The following is a 26,555-nucleotide window of genomic DNA, read 5'->3' as shown; positions in this document are numbered from 1 at the left end:
TGAGCCGCACGCTTACATCGTCCACTCTACACACACACGCGCGCGCATACACACACAGACGCACAGACTCATAGGCACACACAGTGACCCTGCTGAAAGCGTGAAGGCGGCGAAGAAGGAGAGCGAGTGTTTACAGCATCATGCTCGACTGACTGATCGTCGACGCTCCGAAATCGATGGATTGGTTTTGAAATCGTTTTCCTGAAAAGAAGAAGTAGTAGTAGAAGAAGAAAACAAAAGAAGAAATCTGCTTCTGTGGGAGGTTTGTGGAGAGAGCGCGCTGTGCGGAGAGCGAGTGACAGAGCAAGAAAGGGAAAGAGAGAGGTAGAGAGGGAGGGAGGGAGGCAGAAAGACAGTGTTTCTTCAATATGGAACTTACAATGGAGAACATCGGCAACATGCATGGCGTCTCGCACTCGCAAGCGGGAGAATTGATGAACGCGTCGCACGGAAGACCGTCATCATCAGCGTCCCACCGGAACCTGGTGTCGCACGGGCGCTCAGCGATGGTCTCCAGCATGGCTTCTATTCTGGAGGGCACTGCCGGCGAGTACCGGCCAGAACCAGCACTATCGGGCCACCTGCACCCAGCGATGAGTATGTGTGAGTCAGGCATGAGCCTGTCCAACACTTATACGACCCTCACCCCGCTCCAGCATCTGCCCCCGATCTCGACCGTGTCGGACAAGTTTCACCACCCGCACCCGCACGCGCACCATCACGCCGCGCACCAGCGCCTCGCCACGGGCAACGTGAGTGGAAGCTTCACGCTCATGCGAGATGACCGCGGCCTGGCCTCCGTCAGCAACCTGTACGGACACTATCCTAAAGACATGTCCGCTATAGCGCCGCCCTTGTCGCCGCTGTCCAACGGGCTCGGATCTCTGCACAACTCTCAGCAGGCTCTGTCCGCGTACGGGCCGAGCGCGCACCTCGCCAACGACAAGATGCTCTCCGGCGGCTTCGACTCCCATGCGGCGATGCTCTCGCGCAGCGAGGAGCACATAGCCCGCAGCCTGGGGGGCCACGGACACGGCATGATCTCCAACCTGAACGGCATGCACCCCCACGGACACTTGCACTCGCAGGCCAACGGATCCATGTTGGGCGAACGCGAGAGGCACGCGGCTGCAGGCGGGCATGGCGTTGGCGGGAACGGTGGTGGCTCGGGCCAAGTGGAGGAGATCAACACGAAAGAAGTGGCTCAGCGCATCACGGCCGAGCTGAAGCGCTACAGCATCCCGCAGGCCATTTTCGCGCAGAGGATCTTGTGCCGCTCGCAGGGCACCCTGTCGGACCTGCTGCGCAACCCGAAGCCCTGGAGTAAGCTGAAGTCCGGTCGCGAGACCTTCCGGAGGATGTGGAAGTGGTTACAAGAGCCCGAGTTTCAGAGGATGTCCGCGCTCAGGTTGGCCGGTGAGTGCGCGCTCACGTTTGTAAGTTTTGCAATTGTTTAATGACCACATTGTTACAACGCCGAATGTGACAGAAATAATGTCATGATAGCATGCCATTATATCAGAGTAATATCTGCAGCGTTGCCAGATTGGATCTCCTTCAAATTCTCTACATGACATGTCAAATGTAAATTTCCCAAGAATTAGAATACCTTTTATTCAATCCAGAAGCTTTTCAATTTAGCTAAAAACACCCAAATCTGGCAACACTACATATCTGCTCACCATGTCACTGCTTATCTTATTTTCATCCTTATTTTCGTCCAGTGAATTCAGGGCGAGTATGTTATGTTTACACTCTAATCCTTCAGAGAGACAAGCGTTTAAAAGAAAACACATTATTTAGGATAGAATTTTCCAAAGAATCTAATAATTGTGGAAATACAAGTGTGCAAACTATTCAGGATTTCTATCATATTTTTCATGTATTTATGCTTTTTAAAAGGCCGACAATATGATACAGTGAGCTCAGGTGTGTTTACTTGCTAAAGCTTTCACTTGCTAAATGCTGATTAAATAAACCAACACTTTTAAAGACGCCAAGAACCAAAACAAACAAAAAAACCTATTAAAAAATAGGCAGACCACGCACATTGTAAAATTCCCAGTGGTGAATGAACATGCAGGCCTACTGAGTGTCCACTTCAGCTGGACACACACAATACGGACTATCAGAATTCTATGCAACCGTTTGAGTTAATTTAACACTCAGGTGTTAATTCAGTGCTGAAGATTTTGCTGAGTGTGTAATTAAGCAGTTGCACATGACTGAGGCCTATTCGCGCTTTTTAAAGATTTAACACAGAAAAAGAGAGGCTCTGAATGAGTGCTAAACTGGATGGCCATCAGACATTTAAGAAACGATTTCCTGTCAGCGGCTTGATGAGTGTGTACAGACCGCTCTCTCCCACAACAGATGGGGGATATTCTCTCTCTCTCTCTCTCTCTCTCTCTCTCTCTCTCTCTCTCTCTCTCTCTCTCAGTGGGCTTTCCTGCAAAAGGTCACTTTTTGTGTTTTCGGCCATGTTAACCCGCATGCACCCCCCTTCCAGTCAACCGGAAACGAACCCTCGTGAGGTCTTGTGTACAGTAAACTCCTTCACTTCATTAATCGGCCCTGAGCCACTGCCTGAGAGTGCTTTCCCAAAAAGAGAGTGATTTAAAATATAGCTATTACTCCATCGTTATAATTACAACAGTCACTATCTGGCTGTCAGATTGTAGTGTTTAATTACTTAAGACTATAAATTATAAGCTCTTTTGTTTTTCTCTGCTCTCTTTGAGCATTTAGTTGTGTCCATTGTCCTCTGTAGCGCTTATAACACTAATATAATATGATACAATCCCACAGTTTTAATCTGTTAACCCGCCTTAAGAAGTAAGCTCCTTCTTCTTTTCTTGTTTTTTTTTTTAATGCAAAAAATAAGCAGAGTAGGCATCATTTTGCGTCCTTTGGTCCTTTCTGCTTTTTAATTTTCTTTTTTTGTTGGTAAAGGATGAATATGCGCAGGACATGTGACCCTCCAGCTGACCTCCAGTTTATTAATTTCTCTCTTTTTCGTTTTGGTCTCCTAACCCCAAATATTCTGCCGATATTAGTGCATCCTATAGGGAGAAAATAAACAGCCCACCTCAGGCCTTTTGAGTGTTCGCCTCACGTTGGGATCCAGTGTGACCTCCAGCCGATCAGAGCCGCGTCCCTTTAAATGGAGCGCACAAATCAATACTCGATTGAGAACTGGAAGCGCAGATATAACCGCACTGCTGCTCCTCGGATCTAATTTAGCTCGCTATGGTTTTAACGCTTTCCTATTAAACCGTGACACGCTCATTTATGTATTTTATGACAAATGCTGGCATTTGGATTTCACTGCGCAGCGGTTGCCATTTGGATTTTAGCCATTCTTTAGTAAAGGAAGCCATTATGCTGAAATATAAATATTAAAATACAATACAACTACAGTAATACTCATTTTTTTGCAGTTTATAGCCAGTGTCATATCACTCCAGAGAATTATATGGGGAATTATACACACTCAGACCTTTTCCCCAGGTCCATTTCTATTTTTAAGAAGAAAAAAAGTACTAATGGTACAAGTACGAAAGACAGTTCAGTACCCTTTTAATTCGGTGTGTAGATATTTCACATATAGGGTTGGGAAGCTTTTGTAAGTAGTAATCAATATGGGTTAATATGATAAAGTCATGAATGTAGTTTTGTAAGAAGTAAATCCCAAAACGAAAGGTTGATAGAGATGCTGTGCCATGAAACCATACAGAAATATTGCTTTCCAATAGGGCTATGGGAAATTCAATGACCGCTTAGACATCTCTACATCCATTTATCGGTCAAACAATGAATTCTGCTACTGCTGGACAGTTAAAGCAAGCGAAACAATGTAAATGAGCAAATATAAGCATTCGAATCAATGTCTGATGCAACAAAAGTAATTCAAAAAGCACTCCAAATTATATCTATTTTTCAGAGGTCACATTTTTCAGTGCCAGTGTGACTACAAAATAGCATAAGTAGGCAGGAAAGGGATGTAATAGCTTTAAAAATGCATGCCTCCACAGCCGATGGAGACGAAACCCCATCTGTTCAACAACCCACTATCCCATCCACAGATGCATATTCATCTGACATTCTCTATTGAAATCAACTCAGAGTTATTAATCTACAGTGCATTCTGTGGTGAAATACTTCACTCTATAGAGTTAGGGTTATAATATCAAATTTATTATGATCCCAATCGATACAAGATTGGAATCTCTTTCTCTTAGGCTTGTGGAGGCGGTATGGATTGCCCGTTCCTGGACCCTTGAGACAGGGTCTCGCGGTTAGGGAGGGCAGCATTAGTGACCTGCACGTGGACACACGTCCAATCTGGGCGCGTTTGAATGCCTAATGGATAGCCGTGATTAATTGCTTCTCAGCACAGTCAAGACACTCTCTCTCTTTCTCTCCCTCTCATCCATAATGATTAAATTATTCATTAACAGAAATAACAGATGTTTTAAGACCTAGGGAGAAATAATTGCTAAAGTATTGCAATGAAAGTAAAAAAAAAAAAAAGAGAGAGAGAGAAATTAGTTACAGTTTTGTGGATCTGATGCTCTTTCATGATGGACGTTATTGGATCTGATCTCTTTTCTTTTAATGAAACATGGTACTGAACTGATCTCTCGGTTATGGATACAAAGATACACCTGTGTAGAACAAATCAAGAGTGCGCCAAGTCAGACATCTGACTTCCTGCTGAATCTAAGACACTTCTACTAGAATTATCCCTGCCTGCATGCTCTCTAGGCCACAAGTCTGAACAGGCCGAAGTGTGATGGTGTGAAATAGTAAAAGCCTGTTTGTGAAGACCCCATGCGGGATCTCAGTGGGTTGATTATAGTGTTGTTATCACTCTGTGGCTTCAAGGTCACGAAGATGACAGAAGACGACAGGGTTCAATCATCTAGACGAGAACAAGTTAAGAAGTCGCTATGAACCTGTTGTTAGGACGCTTCACTTTCCAATAGTATCTATAAGATTGATTTGGTCTAAAGTATTGAATGATATCAAACCTTACTCTTCAGAGCACGAAGTTAATCTTGTACCAGGTTTATATAACAATCGCTGTAGCAAACTCCTGCTTGTGTTGTATTTACGTTAGCTAAACCTGATCGATCTGATTATATTTTGAATAAAATTGCCAGTCGCTAAATGAATTCATCTAGTCCTAGTTAGTAAGTAAAGCATGTTTGAGTCCAAGCTCTCAATGTGTGAGCAGTACTACCAACCATTCAGCTTAATCTCACGTTCTAACAGGCCCCTATTAGCCTTATTCATTATAAGTGATGTTAGCATTATTGTATGCGGTAGCTCTTCTTTTCAGAAGTCAATGTCGAAAACTGCAGAAGAAAAAAAAACCAAATTGGCTTTGTAGAAAAATTCTTGGGTGAAGTCCAGCATTTCTGTAGAATAAGCTCAGAGAGATATTACAAGAGCTCTCCATACTCTCATAACAAGGCCTTCCCAATGCAGGCCAACATCAAGTGGTGTGTAGGATTTAATTAAGACAGCCTCGGCAGTACCTTTTGTTTTACAAACAATTTTGCTGTAGATCAGAGTATATAATGCGAAACAAAGGGTAGGATTTGAGTCATTTGGACCGAGAACAAGGTGATGTTAATACTTAAAGCCTTACATAATCAATAAGCGGCCAGTCCGACTCACCAGAGCGCTCTGTATGATAACCAAATCCCAGTATAATTGGATGTAATAAGATATATGTAGGTAACTATATGCAATCCTGACATGCACACAATGTAAGAAGAAAACAATCACCTTTGTCTCAGCGTGCCCTGTATGCGTCAGGGTTTGATTGTGGATCTGTATGCAGACATATGAATTTGTAATATAATTTCATCACATAGTGTACTGTCTCGTTATGCAGCCTGGGGATGATTTAAAGTCAATCCAATTTAACATGCAATATCTGTGCCTTTTCTCCATGAATAACAAACAGCAAGGTAACAGCTTTAGTGAAGCAAATACATCAAATTGCTCGTCTCAGGAAATATCATAATTAAATGTAAGTTGAATCCAAAAGTGAAAGTCAGCAGTTGCTGAGAATCGCTGGCAGTGACAGAATCACAGAAACCGCCGCTCCAGTTCTGCCCGGCCACATAGCGCCATTTAAGCTCGTACTGCTCCTGCGGCTTTGTCATTCTCATATGTTTGCCTGGCTTTGCACGTATGAGAGATCAATAACATAGCTTCCCATCCCCCCTTTCTCCTCTCTCTCGCTTCTCTCTCTGCAGCACATCACAAAAAAATGGCCTGCCATCTATTACCACTGCCACAGTAGTACTGAATAAGATCTGTTGATGGAGTAATGCAGAAATATAATAATAATAACAATAATAACAATAATAATAATAATAATTCAACGACTGATATTATGATCCTGATGAGAGGTCTAGGCAGTGACAAACAAAATGTCCACTTTGATGAAGTGTGTTTGAATTTTCATGCTCATCCTAACTGGTGTGTGTATAAATATGTGTGTGTGTGTGTGTGTGAGAGAGAGAGAGATTTAATAATGCATGCATTTTAATGTGTGAGCTGTTCCAGACATGAGCGAATATATACGCTCTCTGATCAATGTCTAGCATTTAGGCTTCATTTTTCTCAGAATCTGTCCATTTGATCCACTGCATGATTACACAAAACACACATGAAGCATATTTTAATGGGCATTAATGCCACATCAGGTGTATTAGAGGTTTGGAAATCTGCAAATATGCAACAGAAGCATTTGCATACCGTATATAACATCAATGTTACAAGATTACGGAAATGAATCCATGCACATACATTTCTTTGTTTTTATTCTATTTATCCAAAGCTCTGTTTCTGAACTTGTGCTTGCTCATTGAACCAAACTTAAATTCCCAAAGCAATATTCTCTCATCTACACCTAAAGTATATCATTCAGTAATTACTACAAATTATTCCCTAACAACAGTTAAACTATTCGGAAAATGTCAGTCTGGTCTGAGAGCATTTAAGTACTCATAATAGCAAAAAAACAAAAAAACAAAAAACCTCATCATCTAAAAGACGTAAATAGAAATAGACACCTTCCATTTGTGCAACTTATATCCAGATGTCTGTGTTTATAAGTAGAAATGCATTAAACACAAAAAGAGCCGGTCCCTATTGGTCTAGTTTTAAAATAGCTTCATGTCAGGAGCCAGAATAAGATACAAAGACACTTACACACACACACACACACACACACAGACGAACACACACACACGGCTTCTGCTTCTTTCAGTTCAAAAGAATTTGAAAAAAAAAAAAAATCTGTTTGGTATCTCCTCTCATCTCCTCCAAACTGTGGAAATGAATGTAAATATGCTTCAAACTCCCCAAAACGTCGAATCGTACGCGAAGAAATGTGTGCTCGGCGAGATAAAAGCAGACGGCGGGGCACTGCGATTGATTGAGGGTGGGAGAGATTTGACTTTGTGAAAAGCAGCAGATCGAGGCGAGCTGCTGAAATGATCGATTCAGGCGTTAATAATTGATAAGCGTGAGGGGAAGGCGGGGAGGGAGGCGAGGGTTGTGGCTGCTGTAACCAAGTCAGTTCTCGGTAAGCAAAGTGGAACGTGCGGTGAATGTTTAGAGACAACATTAACGTTGCTGGAGATATATGGCAGGACAGGTCAAAAACGGAGAATCCGGGCCAAGCACTCTTGAATCGTAGGAGTATTTAGAGGGTGTGGTTGGGGGTGTGTGTGTGTGTGGACGATGTGAATAGCCTCAGAAAGAGCACTTGCTCATTTACATGCTCCGCTCATTATCATTTTGTATTCGTCAGCAAATACAGTACAGTGCCATCCAAGGTTGTAATCATTTGATATTTGAAGGTTGGAGAGAGGCATGTATTGTGTTCAGGGTCAGAGGGTGTGTGCGTTTGCATATCGAATGCATATGGATGCACGCTTGTGATGTGCACACGGGTTTACTGTATGTCCTGGTGTGTACTGTGTGTCTGATAGCAAGACAGGAGCACTCATGGGAGGCAGTGTGTGTGTGTGTGTATGAGTGTGCATGCATGCGTGTCTAAGTGTGTTGCAATGTTGCATTGTGAGAGTGCGTGTGTGGGCATGTGTACGTTATGTGTGTGTGTTTATGAGTGTGTATGTGATTGGGTTATAGAGTGTGCCTGTGCTATATATTGTTAAGGCTTATCTGACTTGAATCTCTGACTCTGAATCTGTATTGATTTCCTTTCCCCTGCTCTCTCTCTCCCTCCATCTCTGGGGCTCCCACCAGCAGCAGCTAGCCAAGCAGAGACATACACACAGACACAGACACAGACACACACACACACACACACACACACACAAGGAACAGCCAGCAGCAGCAACCAGTCAAGCAGGGGTCTTTGCTCACAATACTTTCCCACCAACAGATTTTTGGTTTCTGCACACACACACACACACACACACACACAGACAAAAGAACAGATTCTATTTGAAAGACGGCAGAAAACATTCCCCCAGCTGAATACGTTCAGCCACAGACATCGTGGTAAATATAATAAAGGCTTCCATTAATCATTGAACAGTCAAGTATAAATGTGTTTGCTAAGACATAAACAATATGAAATACACTTACACTCACTGAGCCTTTATTACATGTGTAGTCCTTTATTTTCCTCAATACAGAGCCTCTGTGTGTTCTCAGGAATCACATAATGTAATTATTAGTTATTACAACGAACACCTTAACTATACAATAAGGGATTTAACAACAACAAACTTTCTCTATTTGCGTTTATTTGCTAAACTAATGGGAGCGCATGAATATGGAAAAGAAACCCAATAAGAACTAATAGAGGGAAAACAAGGATTGTAAGGACCAAGGATTCCTCACTCTCATAATGATAATTGATAAATAATGTGCTTATAAGCAGAACCATTGGCCAAATGTATGAAAGTACATTTATTGCAACTTCTATCTATCTATCTATCTATCTATCTATCTATCTATCTATCTATCTATCTATCTATCTATCTATCTATCTATCTATCTATCTATCTATCTATCTATCTATCTATCTATCTATTATATTCATACGCTGAAAGCATTATATAATACTTCAATTCAAGCTTATAGCCTGGTTCAGCTTATACATTAGCACACACACATTAATTACTCTCTCACACGCTTCAGTCTACACGACTAGGATGAATGTGCAATCATTTCAGCGCACGTCTTCAAAAGGATTGTGGCCTACTGGACCCACTGGACTGGTATATGTCTTGGACCTGTAGTGTATTTATTTGACCTAGGTAAGTGAATGCAGTGTACTTTTAAAGTGTAAGTACATATCACATATTTTGGACATTAAATAATTAGAGACTTCCTTTTTATTCATTAATTTCTATCATTTATATTTATATTATGGCGCTTAAGTGTACATTCGAAGCGCTGAAACATATACTGACCTTTGATTATTGATGTATCAGTACTTAAAGAGTAAATATGAAATGACCAACATATATAAGTTCAACAAAAATGACTTGATGAATTAAATCCCTTACTTTGACTTTAATGAATACACATAAACTCATTGATTTATTGACTTAGGTGTAATAACCTAGTAATAACCGAGCAAATAGGATTTAATGACACACAGAAATGAAAAACAAAGCAAATGCTATGTAAAGTACAGGGAATATTCAGATATTCACACCTAAGTCTAAGAGCGAATTTAAAGCTAGCATCACAGCCTGTTCCACAGAGATGGTGGTAAAGGGCTCTAACAGTATAATGTGGGATTAATATAAGATCTGTTATAGATCTTTCACTTCTCGGCTTCCAGATCAATCCATCTGTCTATGAATGGCATTTAATTGAGCTGCTCGCGATAGATCTGGCTCGTCAGATGTTTGTCCACTGAGCAATTGATTTTGGTGAGCAGTTAGGAAACGGTGTGCACACAGAGGAACTGCCCCTGACCTGAAATATAGGAATGCTTGGTTTCTATTACACCACTCTCTAAAGGCCAAACTTACTGTGTAATGTTCCCACACTGTCTCTTATCCAATTAGTGTGGAGATGTTAAGATGAGGCCAGTCTCCTTAGATACGCCTAACAGGTGCCATGCCATACATCTCAGCTGCATTGAACTGTGGACTGAGGAAATGTGGAAGTTGATCATATTACAGAAAAGGAGAACTGTATAGTGTATTTGCTTCTATCAGGCAGTTTTAACCAGAAAAGCAGGAAATAAAAGGATTAAATCAGTGCATATGTTGTGGTTTTAGACATTTCCTTCAGATGAGCCTCATCATTACCAATTTCATTGTAGCATTAGTGTTAATGAATTTAGCTCTTTAAATGCTACTCTTTAGCTTCCCTTGCTTTCTGTTTTATTTATACAAATGAAAAAGGTGTCACTATCATGTAGGAGGCCTGAGAATTTTGTAGGCAATCCAAACCTGCAATAAAAGTTAATAAAGAGTTACATAATCTGCTATATGAGTGATAGCACAACAACCTTAATATAGCAGTGTGTTCATTACATTTTTTAATGGTATATATAGTGATTTCATTGTTTTGTATGTGTGTGTGTGTGTGCGCACGCGTTCCTGCTTGAATTTGTAAATCGAACATTATTATTATTATTATTATTATTATTATTATTATTATTATTATTATTATTATTCCTTCATGTTCCGGCGGTCTGGCTGTTTTCATGGCGCTGTGTTTTATTCTTCCTAAACACTTTCAACTCATAGACGACGAGTTGATCACAGCCCCGTATTACCTAATAAATAAAATATGCTTGAAAATATTAGCCACAGCTTCAAAACGTAGTGTTAAGTTGTTTTTATTTTTCCCTCCCTGATTTTCTAGAACACTACTCATCTATTCCCTCTTAACTAGAGAGCTGCACTTTTTTAATTTATTTATTTCGGGTTGCACATGATATGCGTCATTTATACCATACAGAAAAAAATCCTTTAAAAAAAAAAAAAAAAAAAAAGCTTTTTATTTATTTATTTATTTATTTATTTGTGAATAAACAAGAGCGACATTTTACGCAAGCTTAAGAAATCACAGAGACAACAACATTGTTTAAATGTTCTTACATATAATAATCATGAAAAACTATTATTTTTTCATTTTAACATAACAATTAAACCTTTAATATCAACAATCGTTTAATATTACAAAAAAAATATTACATTTTAACCAAATGAATAAAGAAAAAGAAATCCAAAAGATTTGCTGTTTAAAAAAATCCAAAAATTGCTGTAATTCCTTTTAACCTTTTGTGAAATAAGTGTTTTCACTAATATTGATTGTGATAATAGCTTGTATATAAAAGCCAATGGTTTTAAACTGCTGTAATGTAAAATATGCACACGTTTGTAATATTTCAGTTTGGTGAAATCATCAGTTTCTCTTACTATTATTCCACCGCTCTTATTCTGTGTCCAGTTTTGTGCGGGTTATGGAGATGACACGGGGCAAAATTCATCTTTTGATGGAAATGTGAGAATCGAATGGAAATGGCTTTATTTCTGCCTGGTGTTGTATCTGAGAGGATCTTGTCAATGTATTGATGGACAAAATTGACTTAACGCTTAAATCACCCATAAAGAGGATGCAGTGCTTGGCCATGAAGAATCTCATTCAAATTTCTCCAGCCTCCATCATCACGGCTGCACTTTCGGTGAAATATAAATAAGAAAAAAAGCACGTGACACATGTTGGGGTGTACACGCTTTTACATAAATGAAAGACAAAACACAGAGCATAGTGTAAGTTTTATCAGTAAACTGACCTGTGAAAAGTGTTGGGAAATAAACCCCTCTGCTCTATTTCCCAACAAACTTTGTGTAGCTTACTATTACTACTACTCTGCAATTGAACCAATTTTTTTTTACATTTATTATTGAAGTTACACTGCAGTTAACTCTCTGGATAGCTTCTTTTCACCGCACCCCAAAAAACAAAAGATCGGTCCTGGGTATCGATTCTCAGCCGAGCGCTTATAGCTGCATGCTGCGGTTAGTTATTGATCGCGGCCTCGGCTCTCTCTCTCAAACCAACACTCAGGATGTGTCCCAAACCGAGAACTACACAGGCTACTACTCACTTATCTGCAAACACAGCCCATAAACTGCTGTTCGGTGTTGGTTGACTTGGTACAGCATTAAAAAAAAACACACTGAGGGCACTGTCAGTGAATACACCATAAACACACACAACCACTCAAACTCTGTACCTTTAATACGCAGTCTTTCAGCTGGAAATTTGGATGTAAGGTACACAAATGGACTGTAATCACATTTTAGATAATATTTAGTTGATATTGATAAATATTTAAAAGTGAAATAGATACATTTAGCTATGTACAAGATACTTAAGAAATAACACATTTATCTAAAATATAAAAATAGATAGGGCTATTACAGAATAATATGTATTTTAGTTTGACGTCATTTTCTCTCTCTCTCTCTCTCTCTCTCTCTCTCTATCTATCTATCTATCTATCTATCTATCTATCTATCTATCTATCTATCTATATATCTATATATATATATATATATATATATATATATATATATATATATATATATAAAACACTCCTAAAGGTTCCTAAGATAATATTTATTTTCGTCAGTATTAAAATAAAGAAACAACGTCCTAAGTGTCTGCATAAAATGGGCTTCTTCAGTGATAGAGAAGGCCTATAAAGTATGCACAGCCCTCTAGAATACAAATTATTTAGAATATTTGTATTTTAGTTGCATAAAACAAAACTAAAGCTTTAAAATGTAGGATACATGCACTTTTTTTTTTAGGTCAAATGTACTATACAGAGTAAAATAAAATAAAATAAAAAAAATCCGAGAATTTACGGCCTCTAGTGATGTATTCGCCTATTTTATATAATAATTAAAAAAATAAACTTCATCCCTATTTACTTTCTCAGTTTTTGACCCTTATGATTTCCATGTAGGTGAAATGATTCTATAGTCTAATGACCAGCCTGCGACCGGGTATAGTATATAGTAGGCGTGTGGCTTCAGGGTGCATTAAATGCACTAGAAAATAATTCATCTAGAGAACAATTAGTGTACTATTTCAAATAAATAAATAAATAAAAAAATAAAAAAATAAATAAATAAAAGCGAAATTTAATTCGCGCTTCTTGACCTCTCATCCAAATTCCTACACATTTGAACTAATGAGGGAAAGTATAGATGAATTTCGTTCTATTTCACAAGCCTCCACTGAAGTCTTTAAAAAGACAGATGTTGACATCTGGCCATAACCATTTGTACAAATGCAGTTAAGAATTTGACTCGAGACGCACCGTCTAGAAAGAATTAGATCGTTGTAAATAAATAAATAAATAAATAAATAAATAAATAAATAAATAAACACATTTCACGCAAACAAAAAATAAAAAATAAATATATGAGCATACAAATAAAGGGAATTTGAAAAAAATGCATACAATATAAACTGGCCCTTTATTCGACCGTCTGTAGTATTTATTTTTATTTAATATTTGATATAATTAAAAAAAAAAAAAAAAAAAAATATATATATATATATATTTTTTACTGTTATGTATATGAACATGTAACATCCAGGAAAATTGAATTTTATAACATTGTATAATTTTTTTAAGTGCTAATATCTTAATCTTTTATTGCCCAGTGCAATGTCCAAGACTCTCATAAGTGCCAAGTTATGACAGTAATACTCACACAACACCGAATTAGTCTAGCTCTGGTCAGAGCATATCGTTTGAACTGTTGGCAGGGAAAAGAGCTATCTGTGTTTACCTTCTAAAGTTCAATACACGAAAAAATGCTATTACAGCAATCAAATAGCCTAAAAGTACAGCACAGTATTCAAGGGAACAGAATAAAATATTGCTTTCGGCCACAACCATAGAGAACTCCATCCATCTTAGTGATAACATACCAATAAGTGTGATTACCACTGGATTACGAAACTAAACAGTCTCGGGCAATTAAAATGTAGTTTGCAAACAGGCAAAGAACAAAGTAGGCTTTCATTTGTGAATGTCTCCGGAAAGTATTCTGGGCTTTTCTCTCTCTCTCACACACACACACACACACACACACACATACACACACACACACACACACACATAGATGCCAACAAAACCGTCTAATTTATATTATTATATTCCCTTCTCAAGTGAATTCGCTTTTCATGTGAATATAATTCAATATCATAGAGATGTAATTTCAGCAAATCTGTTTCTGTGATTGATTTGTCAGATTTGGCATTAAAATGATAATTAAATTATTTATTCTCCGGCAAAGATATAGTAAAGGATCCACATAAATGCAATTTTGTTTTAATTATAAAATGTAGTTACAGTTACAATCTTTATATAAAACAGCAACAACGACGTTATTATTATTATTATTATTATTATTATTATTATTATTATTATTGAAGTTGTTGTATTGTCATGAATTAAATTTTCATCCGTTAGAGCAAGTAGTCCCCTCACACACACACACACACACACATTTATTTTTCATTTTAAATCTCCTGCTCATAGGTAAACCTGAAGGCTATGGTAAACGTCCATTTATTTATCGAAAAATGGACTGCGCCTTAGGGAAGACAAATAAGCAAATTTGTTTGTAGTGTGGAAAACGCCTGAAAGTAAATGACTGGTTAAGGAAAACAGACATTATGTATTAAATTATCAGTATATTAGTGCCAACACTCGCTCATTACATTATAGAGTATTGAGTCAGTAGAGTCGGAGCCAGAGAAAGCTTGGCATGGCCTCGGGTGGGTGAAGACTGAATTAAAGAAATGCCCCATGAAATGGTCTTAAAGCGCAGCTTAATCGATATTAACGGACTATCGCTCCATAAGAAAACTCGAACCGTCGACCGGAACGGATTTGTGCGTGGGCCACATATCCATACCTACCACTGCATAGAAATCCAGAACATTCTTACACTCTCTGTTGCATAAGAATAGCCTACAGATATTGAAACTAATGCTCGGTTCACGCCTGGAGCAGTAAATAAACTCTCATTCGGGGCCCCGCCCCCTTATTGATTATCAATCATTTGATTCTGATTGTTTATTTAATTTCTTATGATTGTTTATTTAGCTCAGCTCAGATTAAATCCGTTACTCCGCTGCCAGCTTTGATAAAAGATAAACTATCCACACGGAACATAAACACACTGAAATCACACAATATTCACTATTTACTGCACTAGTTAGGACGTTTTATCGTTTCTGAAAACGTAGTGAAGTTTATCCGGTTCACACCTGGAATCCCACAATGCATTGTAGTGTATAGAGTGCATTGTGGGTCCGAATGACGTACCTGAGTACCCATAATGCAGTTTTGCAGTTAGGTCAATCTCACACCTCACAGAAGAGAACATGAGAACATGAGTTTCACCAGCTAATTTCTTCCTGAATAGATGAAATATGTTGAATGCATAAATAAACTGAATTATATATATATATATATATATATATATATATATATATATATATATATATATATATATATATAAATATATATATATAGCACAGTGCAGTGTATATTTCATAGGCCTTCTCTATCACTGATTTTAAAGACACATAGGACATTTGGCATTGTTTCTTTGTTTTAATACCATCTGACAAAAATAAAGCATCTATCTTAGGAACCTTTAGAAGTATATATATATATATATATATATGTAGAGAGAGAGAGAGAGAGAGAGAGGGAGGGAGGGAGGGAGGGAGGGAATGACGTCATGCAAATTGAACTGCATTGTTAAACGTCTGCATGCATCTCTAGAGAAATTCTTTATCACGGACTTGTAAAACAATTTACTGCTAATGTTTCTAGGACTCAACGTTTTAAAAGCTTTTAAAAATAATTCTTTTCCAAATACAGACTACCTTTATTCGGCCCCTAGCCATTAAAACAACTAGGCTGTAATATATTATGGCCTGCGTGATTTCCAGTGTTTATTTAACAAATACGAGGAAACAAATGAGAGCTTTTAAATACGGCTGATATCGAAATCAGGTTTCAGCATTTAGGCCTAGAAGGCTGTAGAAAAAAAATCACGGAAAGGGTAAACACTGCTATATGATGACTGATTTATTACTACTATTATTATTATTATTATTTAAATAATAACGTAGAGTTTAATTGCACAATAATCTGTAAATAAATATTAAAATACAATAGCAACACGCTGTCTGTTTTTTTTTAATCACGGTGCTGGAGACTGAGTTTGTAGAAAGCAATTGGACAGGTTATAATTTTTTATAACTAACTGCATAGTGTTGAATTAACGCGTGCTGTGTTAAATCTACAACTGTAGTGATCATCTGCGTCCATTTGAACAGAGGCACCACAGGTGTGCTGTCAATATGGGACAGTCAGTCCACTCTACACGTCCATTTACTATTTTGCAAGACAGTGTGCGGTAGTTTGGTGGTTCTGAATGCACCGTATAGCACTGCAGAGCGTTTGCGGTAATTATGCATTGTGTACATTAAGCAGGGAACTGCAACGCACCCGTTTAAAGCTGTGTGACTCTGGAGAATAGACTAGGTTATGCGTGAAATTGGACTACGGGGAGAATTTTATTGACAGGTACGCCTGTTATTTTGCATCAGCCTGCACATCATAGCCTACATCCATATCGGTCTTTATTCTACACTCAGCCATGAAACGGTCTCGTGGAGATCTTTTAGGAAAAGAAAAAAAAGCAAAAAAGGAAAATGAAATGAAAGACTATATGAAGTGAAAGCCTGCACATCTGTATGTGGACTCGAGTTGCCGATTACGGCGGTATGTGTCCTCAGTGTTTTGAACACGCTGGATGGATTTTTTTCCTTTATGGAATTCACGGCTATAGCTCTAGTTTTAATGCGCGAGGCAGAAATGCGCGTCTTTGCTTCTTTCAGTCTGCGCGCGGCTGTGGCCCTAAAAGCTGCAATGATCGATTTTCCCCCGTTTTCTCCTGCGCACGTGGTCCAGCAATCAGGGCCCCCTTCCCGCGCGATCGACCCGTATTGATCCCCCCGAGCCCAGCGCGCGCCCGCTCACGGTGAGGCGCGAGAACCGCACCGGAACGACTGACATCAAGAGGCAGAACGTGGGAACGAGCGAGAAGGTGCTAGTCTCGCGCTCGATAGCAAAAAGAACAGACAGAAAAATAGGTCGTTCATTTGATATACATTTGGGTCGGTTTTGTAGCTCTGTAAGTTTGCAAAAAAACAAAAAAAAAAACAAACAGTAAATGTTTATTAAATATGTATGCGCGTGATGAAGGTAGCTGAGGTAGCGCGTGTATGTGTGGATGCAAATAAATGCTGTTTGCAATTTGATGTGCCCTTCAAGCATGCTGCAGAATTATACATCCTACATCCAAGAAGACAAATACCCTTATGTAGACGCACGAGCATAACATCTTGATGTAGTGTTTTTGCTTGATGTAGTGTTTTAATCACTAATGAATTTTTTTCTGTGCATGTAACGCAAGTGGTTTAACTATGCATTCTTGTGTGTGTATGTGTTTGTGTGTGCGCGCGCGCGTGTGCGAATGTGATGTGCAGTGGTATATGAAAATGATGGATGAGTGTGCTGTTGCTTTAGATGGCAGCAGTAAACTGATTTGACTGTGTAGGAGAGATCGATCGGCTCATGGCTCTCTGTAATTAGACATACAGCGCTAGGGCCTGGCTTTTCCACTCTCAGCACAATCTCACTGGGGGAACCCTCGCCGCAACACACACACACACACGCACGCGCGCTGAAAGAGAAGAAGCAAGAGAGCGCTAGACAGACAGAGAGACAGACAGACAGGAAGAGAAAGAGAAAGGGAGAAGAGAGGAAGAGAGCGTGCACGGCTGAGGGTGATGGATGCTTTCGAGAAAGAGATGATAGTATACACCGAAAAAACGAGAAGATCCTGTCAGTACTATGCATGCGCATTTTAAAAAAAAATAATAATGCATGCAAAGCCACGCGCCGAGTAAGCACATAAAACACAAATAAAAAGCAAGCGAATTAAATGTTGCATTTGTACCTTTAATTGCCACCTTATAAAACCTGTATAAAATAATTTGGCGGTATAGACGAATAACAGCGCCGTTAAAGCAAATGATCACAGTTTATTGCCATCTTCCACACATTACTCCTGGTTTATAAAGAGTCCTGTTGCCATATTGTCGGTCTCATCTGTAGAGTCGGCAAGGCTAAAAGGAAGCACTAGCTTACATATGAATGTAATTCCTCTGAATGAGTCCAAACAGCTTGGAGTAGGATAGTGGATTTTGCTCGAGGGTTCTCTGATATAAGTCCCTGAGGATGACAGCTTCCTATTAAACCTGTTCGCACACACACAGATACACATTTACATTTTACTCTCCATGCTTCAGGCAATCACCTCCGACGGAAAAAATCGAACATTAAAGGACTGCTGAACTCAAAAACGGGATTTAAAAACATTTGGATGGCTGTATATTTATAAAGAAAAAAAAGAGAATAAAATATGTTCTCAGTTTTGCCTGAATAAAAAAAATAGAAGGTGTGAAAGTGTGATGTATGAGCTCAGGTTGTGATGTCACTGAGATGATCATGATTTGAGAATGATGTGGACCATTATTATTATTATTATTATTATTATTTTAGCAGTAATCAATATATTTTTGATTAGTAAGGTGTATTTTGACAGATGTTAGCTAACCAAAATTGTCTTTACTGTACTGTAGGGTGCTTCTTGAAATTGATTTTTAAAGGAAAAATGATATCACATATATTACATCACATAAGGTTCACAAAGGATTTAGGTAGGCCGAAACCTATTAGGTCCCATCAACAAATTTAGCCGAAAAACCCATAATCTTTATGTATATATAGTTAATGTTCAGCTATGAATATTAATATTTACTATATATAGAGAGAGAGTGTGTGTGTGCGAGGACGGTTGTCTCCCCCACCCCCAAACAAACAACAATAAAATCACAAAAAATATTTGAAATACTTAAAAATCCGAAGACATTTCCAAGCAACAGTCAAATATTGTTGTGATATTAAATCTTAAGTCTGGTTCAAACCCCTAGTCAATGTAGGTTTCTTAGAAAAACAGGTACCAATCTGTACACTTCCTGGTTTAATTCTTTTGCATGTATCTTTCACCTGAAAAGATTCAGATGGTGTAGCTATAAAGGCCATTGGTCCTTAAGGTCCTGGTATAAAGATACATAATAAAGGAACAAAGGATGGACCTTGATAACACCACCTCAGCAACAAGGAAAAGTGCAGGTTGCTACTTTTATCCCTGAGAGTATGTATATAGATTTGCTTGAAATGTTTTAAAAGGCTACTTTGTCAAATTCACCTCTGATTCCACCTGCCTTCACACTGCAGCATGGTTTCTATTTCATTTCTCGTTCCTCATCAGCTCTATGCACATGACCACACAGCAATCTATATTTTGATTTGTGGCTTTATTGGTATTTCTATTCAGTGTGTCTGTGACTCTCTTGTTCTGTGTGTTAGCCTGCAAAAGGAAGGAGCAGGAGCAGCACAAAGACCGCAACCTGGCGCCAAAGAAACAGCGGCTGGTCTTCACCGACCTGCAGCGGCGCACGCTCATTGCCATCTTCAAGGAGAACAAGCGGCCCAGCAAAGAGATGCAGCTCACCATTTCGCAACAGCTCGGACTGGAGCTCTCAACCGTGAGCAACTTCTTCATGAATGCCCGCCGTCGCTGTGTGGACCGCTGGCACGAAGAACCCAGCACCAGCCCTGGGCAGCCTGGCACCTCAGCCACCACCTTCTCCAAGGCTTGAACGTCCATCCAAACTCATACACTGAAACCTGCTTGGCTGGGCATGGCTGATACTGGATGCCCTGGTTGTTGGACACCAGACGCCCGTGATCGGTGATAGAAGTGTCGGCGGGCACTGTCTTTTAGCCTGTGTGTTTTTATTTTACATTCTGAAATTCACTTTAGGATGCAATGAATGGAAGTTTTATTTCAATGACATTTCTCGTTTTCATGTCATTTGCCCAAGAAGGCCTAAGGCCTGGTCTGAGGGGAGGCTTGATATTTAAGCCTTAAGCCTTCAGTTCTCCTCAGTTCCCTTCATTTTTTAGAGTTGCACCAGGTGAACCAGGATTTGTTTTTGTCTCTTGACTAGGTAGTAACAAATAAGGGAGAGATGGCAATAAGTGTCCTGGCGCGTGCCCCTATAGTTCTATAGTGTGATCAATCAGTTGTCCTGCTCGAAATCTTTAATCATATTCATTTTTTTTTTTTGGTACAAATTTGATCTTTGATAATCAGAGTCGTGGGGACTGGCTGCGAGAATTTACACGAAAATGGAGTTTTGCGCGTTACAATCATGCCTCAGACGCGCCACTCGTCTAAATTCTCTGGCCACGTTTCCTGTCCCGATTTTCTCGATCGCGTCTCGGTTTTGTTCACTGCCAGCGTGGCGCCGTGCTCTTGCTTCAGCACAACGACAAAAGGGATGGGGAAAGAATCAATCAGTCCTCTGAGCCGGCGCCTACAGAATCATTTTTTTTCACGCCAAGGGGCCGGACAGAGCGGTCCACATGCACAGAGCAACGGCGCCACCTCCTGGACAACAGCCAACATTCACCTTCGAGTTTTCTTTTCCAGCTCCTGCAGTCTGATAGTCTCACCAGTTTTATGGGGGCCAACCAAAGTTTCACAACGCCCAAATGCCAAATAATCTCCTTTTTTTGTTTGCATGAGTTTTGATATTTGTATCCAAAGGATTTTTTTTTTCCTCTTTGATTTACCAAAGATAAAAAAAGAAGAAACAATCATGAATCAGAGGGAGTAGGGTAGAGTTCAGCTGCTGCTTGCTTCCTCCTGTGCATGGAGGAAGGCAGTGTCTAGTGGCCAAACGTGAAGGTAAAATGTCACTGTATGATTGAGTGCCAATGACAGATGCCTTAATGATAATCACGGAGGATGGCGTGGCTCCGAGCCGCTCTGTCTCCCCGCCCCAAAAAAAAACCCCTCTCGTCCCTCCCTCCAGTCTCTAAAGTAACAGAGGAACCGACAAATCATGCAAAGCCGCTCATTCTCAACATGAAAATGTGTTGAAATTACGTCACAAGGTTAAAACCATACCAAAAATATGAAATGTAAATATCTTCTCTTCTTCTTTCTTCCTTCCTTCTTCCTTTTCCCCCTATCCCCATCCCACTCCCTAACCTCCTTTTCACCCTACCCGTCTTCTTCTTCCTCCTCCTCCTCCTCCTCCTCCTCCTCTCTTTTCCTCTATAATAATGATGCGGGTATTTAGTACCATAGACACAAAGTTTCTATTAAATGTAACTCTTTGTGCTCTGTTGTGCATAAACTACAAGTGAAGAAGCACCTTGTTAACGAAGTTGCGGAACAAACAAACTCTGAGAAAGACAAACTGCCGAAATCAGAGACAGAAAAAAAAGGGTTGTTGTGTAAACCGGAACAGGACAAAGTTTGTGGAAAAAAAAAAAACCGGACTCCTGAAACTGGAGCGACCTCTGAACTTCAACCTCTCTGAGATCAGATCTGTAACAGTCGTGATCATGGCCGCAGAAGGAAACCTGCACGCCATCAGGCTGGATTCTGGATTATATATTGAGTTCGCAAGTGGCTATCATCAACATACCTGAAATTTCATTTTTAAAATTAGAGTGTGAATGTATTGTATGAAAAGGCCAAAGTTATATTTGTAGCATCGAACAGAAAAGTTCACACACACACACACACACACACAAAATCAAGTGATCAGTGATTAGTGACCAAGTCTAGAGCCAGCTATAGAGCCAGAGAGGTTCAGAGGTTTTCTGTTTTTCTTCTTCTTCTTCTTCTTCTTCTTTTTCTTTTCTTTTCTTTTTTTAAAGCAAGGTTCTTAAACAATGTTGTTTCAAAGTCAAAATGTGAAAAAAAAAAAATCTGAACATACACACATCGTTTGTAGTGAGAACCAGTGCGGCTACCTCACAGAATAATAGTGGCACATGGGACACAGCCACTGATACCAAAGATATTTCAGCCTGCCAGTTCTACCAAACCACACTCATTATTGCCGTACTCCATTTCTCCATGTCATTCCACACACACACACACACACACACACACACACACACACACAACTACATAATATCAATGTAGCGACAAACAGCTTTTCCTTGGTATTACAATAGCACACAAACAGAATCTCTCACTCTCTTACACACACACACACAACTACATAATATTAATGTAGCGACAAACAATTTTTCCTTCTTATTACAATAGCACAGAGTCTCTTTCTCTCACTCTCTTTCTTACACACACACACACACACACACACACACACACACACAGAGCAGTCAGACTGCATTATGCCACGGTGAAGGAGGTGGCTCCTATGCAGTATACGTTGAGTGCCTTTTTCCTTCAACCACGGGTGGGATTGCTCTGGACACACACACACACACACACACACACACATACACAGACACACACACATAGCATAATTCTTGTGTCCTATTAGAGGCCTCACTTTCCATTCTGATAAAGAAGCACTTTGTTTTAGTAGAAAACATTTTCTTTTTTGCTGTATTTATTTCATAATTTATTTATTTATTTATTGACATATGTATGTATGTGTATGTATGTATGTATGTATGTATTTATTTAAAAAGGGTGCTTTTTTTCCTCTTCTTTCCATCCAAAAAAGTGTTTGGATCACCGAGGAGCGATTTGCTAAGTGTGCAGTGTGATTTTGCTCCTAAAGGCACCAACGGAGCACACACACACACACACACACACACTCCCAACAGAGCTATTTTTGTGTGTCTTACAGTATTCCGGGAGTGTGTATATGTGTGCTGGTGGTGCTGTGATCAACTTAATCACATGCCTTTTATTTATTATTATTAAAAAAAAAAAAAAATCACAATCATAAACATCTGGCCAAATCCCATCCGATTACCGATTAATTCTCCTCCGCCAATCACGTGTCCTTCGGCTGGTGGTACAACCTGGCAGGCATGTGTTGACAATGAAAATTCTGATATACCTCAAAAGCTTTAATGTAAAGGCTATGTAATGAAACAATAACAAGGATAGTTACTGATACCTAAAGATGATGAATATTGCTTAAATAATAGTTTTGGAAATATTGTGACTTGAAGCTTTATACTGTTCTGTAATCTCGTTTATTTCTCTCGCTTTGCCATTGTTGATTTGGGTTTTTATACCAGTAGCATGCTCCCTAAACTTCCACCTATTATTTATTTATTTATTTATTTATTTATTTATTTATTTATTATTATTATTTTTTTTTTAAATCTTCTTTAATTTAAGTTGAAGGCAAGACTTCCTGAATGTTAGACCTGTAAAAAAAAAAAATGTGTTGCAGAGTTACCTTTTTTTGTCATGTCAGATAGAGCCTGGACAAAATGAATACATTTTAAATGATACCAAAAATAGAAAAACAAACAAACAAACAAAAAAAAAAGTTGTAGGTTTTAGGGATACGGGGAAGAAGGGAGCGTAGGCTGAAGCGTGAAATGTTTCATGGAGCAAAACCATCACTGAAATGTTATAAGCAAATCTGATTAAGTTATTTATTTATTTATTTATTTATTTTGGGCGGGAGGGGGTTGTTTTTGAATTCATATACGCAATTGCATTTCTGTTTAGATAATGTTACTTGTGTGTTGTTCCAGTGATTCTGATATTTAAAAAAAAAAAAAAAAAAGAAAGAAAGAAAGAAAGAAAGAAAAAAAAAAGAAAAAAAAAAGAAAGAAATCCAGAAACAGCAGCTCTGTTGTTAGGGAGATGCAGACCATTCTTTTATGCATGGATATTAAACTAAGTGTGTAGAAAAACCGCAGGATTATTTGTCCGTCTTGGCCAAGGAGAGGGGGAGGAATGAAGTCACATCAACCGGGGTGGGATAGGTGTCCGTCCAAATGGATTCAAAGGCCATCTGAGTTTTTTATTTCTTGTGCATTTTTGTTGTTGCTTTGCTTCCCCCCCCCTTCTCTTGTTGAAACGCATGCGTTGTATTCTCTCCTCTCCTCCGCCTCTCCTTCCTTACGTTGCATTTAAACTGTATATATGAATTGATAAGCTATGGAGGGTCTCGGTCGCCCAGCTATCTGTCTTATTTTCTTTCCTCACACTGCGTTTCTGCTTTTATGATTTACTCTGTTGTCTATTGACCCCCATAGTCCGTGTGCCAGGCGGCCGGCCCCCTCCTTCCAGCCGTTGTCATCTTCTTGAGTCGGAGTGGAGCGTTGGAGGGCGTTTTTTCGAAGCCCCCCAGTGGCCATGTTTCTCTCCCTCCTCTGGTCCCCGAAAATCAATCAGAAAACAAGTGTCTTTGTGATGGTAGAAGACAATCAATTTCCAATGAGGAGGAGAGAGAAAGACAGGAACCAAAAAGAAAGAAAGAAAGAAAGAAATTAGAAGAAAGAATGCTCGGAAAAGAAAAGGTAAAGTCGCTGTCCAGCGGCTGAGATTTAAAGACCGGGTGAAAGAGATCCTCAGAGAGATGACAGAGTTCTCCTCCAAACACTGACCTTTAAATCCAATAAAAATCACAACATTCGGTTTTTAGGGACTGGTCCGAATCACCTCTGTAGCCTCTGATTCACACATATTGGGTCTGTCCACATTATTCATTTCTTAAAGGTTTCCTTTTATTTCTGTGAGTGCGACTACCACTGATCAGCAATCTTAGTCCGAGACCTTTAATAAACACGAGTCATTAACACGCCGCTCTCGCCATGACATTTCCCTTCACACCGATCTTCATGAAGGCCTCCCACTTTCCCAGTCCAACAGGATTATATACTCTCGTCTGGAAATGAAATGGTGGGTCCATATTGATCTGATTCACACAAACATCTTTGGTAGATGAATAACACGACCAAATTCAGCCCTTTAACGTTTTAATGCACTGAATAAATGTAACCACATCCTCAGAGGTAGAACATTAGAGCTTTGTAAATTCTGGTCATCTAATGAAATGTACCCTTAGAGGAAAGTTACATGAACTTCACACCACGTTTGGTTTGGTTTTTCTCTTGATGATTCATTTGTGACTTTTCCACAGTTTCTTTCCATTTTTAGACAATTCATTTATGTTCATCTGAGTTTTTACACAATTGATTTTTCCCCCCCCTTACCATTCATTTTATTTCTTACCATTAATTAACGATTCATTTATTTTCACCTGAATTTTACACATGCTTTTTTTTGTAAACCTTTTTTTTGTGTCTACATGTGATTTTTCACATGTGATTAATATGCATTTTCCCAGTTTATGTCATTTATTTCCACATAATTGTTATACAATCGATTTATTTGGGATCTTTACACCCAGTATATTTATTTCCAAATTCCACCTTTGATTTCAGATGCTTTCTACATCCCGTGTGAATGTCTTTTCTTTTTTCCACATTTCATCATCTGTTATTATAATCACATGAGAAATGTTTGCGATTTTTCTGTAAGGGTACTGTAATCCTACAAAGACACATAAAAGTTAGATTTCAGTGTCATTTTTCCACAAGTGTGCTATAAAGTGTGTAGTGTCTGGAGAAGAGAAAGAGGAGTGAAAAATCATTTTTGCACAGAGAGCTATGCAAACACCCCCCACATCCTTTTCTCTCTCTCTCTCTCATGCTCACACCCTACATCGGTCCATCATTCCTTTCTTCCTCCATCCATCCATCCATCCATCCATGCATGGTATTCCTCGACATCACCTCTCACTCAGGGTATTGGGATTAAATGCCTGGAGGAACAATCACAGCACAGTGTATTATCACAGGAACTCGCTCATAGCCGTCACGCTGTTTCCATATAGGACAAAAGATCAGCTTTATTTTTCAAAGAAGTGCCTATGCTACATGCACCGATGCTCATCCACCCTATCAGGTTTCTCTCTGTTTCTCACACTAGGTGGCACTGTAGGCAAGGAATTAAGACTCGGATCTGGAACTGGAGCTCAGACCACACACTCACACAATTTAAACCATGGTTTTAGAGTCCTAATAGGTACATCACTAGAATTTGCATTTTAAATTTCTAGATTAAACAAGTGAAAAGAGAGAGAGAGACTGGTAGAGAGAATGATGAGACAAGTAAGACGGTCAGACACATGATCTTTGCACACGTGATGATCTCTGCACTACGAGAGTGCCTGTGGGAACCAAAGATTGTAGGACTGACAATCTAAACTGACCTAACTCTTCATCCATCACTTCATTCATTGCATACGACCCAGTGATGACTCTCTGACACGTACAACACACAGAGCTCTGTCATTTCCTCAGATCTGTTCTCTCTGTCTTGATCTCATCGTTACAGAGGGCCTGTACAGTTCCTTATGTTCATGTGTTGTGTCCTTTAAAGAAGGCAAAAACTGAGTAATAACTGTTACAGAACATAAACGAACTAAAACGACTAGTATTGATACATAAATCGATTGTGTGTTTTTGGTTAATTAAATAA

At 39.2% G+C, this 26,555-nt stretch overlaps 1 protein-coding gene across 1 annotated transcript; it reads left to right on the top strand.

Moving 5' to 3' along the window:
• onecut3b (one cut homeobox 3b) lies at positions 1-26,555 on the top strand. The gene is made up of 2 exons (XM_058418006.1): positions 1-1,416; positions 19,574-26,555. The coding sequence occupies exons 1-2, from the start codon at positions 369-371 to the stop codon at positions 19,864-19,866; spliced, it is 1,341 nt and encodes a 446-aa protein (XP_058273989.1). The 5' UTR covers positions 1-368; the 3' UTR covers positions 19,867-26,555.

Source organism: Hemibagrus wyckioides, linkage group LG20, assembly GCF_019097595.1.
Source record: "Hemibagrus wyckioides isolate EC202008001 linkage group LG20, SWU_Hwy_1.0, whole genome shotgun sequence".
Taxonomy (NCBI): domain Eukaryota; kingdom Metazoa; phylum Chordata; class Actinopteri; order Siluriformes; family Bagridae; genus Hemibagrus; species Hemibagrus wyckioides.
The sequence above is the reverse complement of the archived record's forward strand: the minus strand, read 5'-3'. Positions and strand labels throughout refer to the sequence as shown.

Excerpts from the sequence above, each read along its gene's own strand:
- onecut3b (XM_058418006.1), top strand. The coding sequence starts at position 369 with ATGGAACTTACAATGGAGAACATCGGCAACATGCATGGCGTCTCGCAC. Across the intron at positions 1,417-19,573 it reads GTCCGCGCTCAGGTTGGCCG|CCTGCAAAAGGAAGGAGCAG; the intron begins GTGAGTGCGCGC and ends TCTGTGTGTTAG.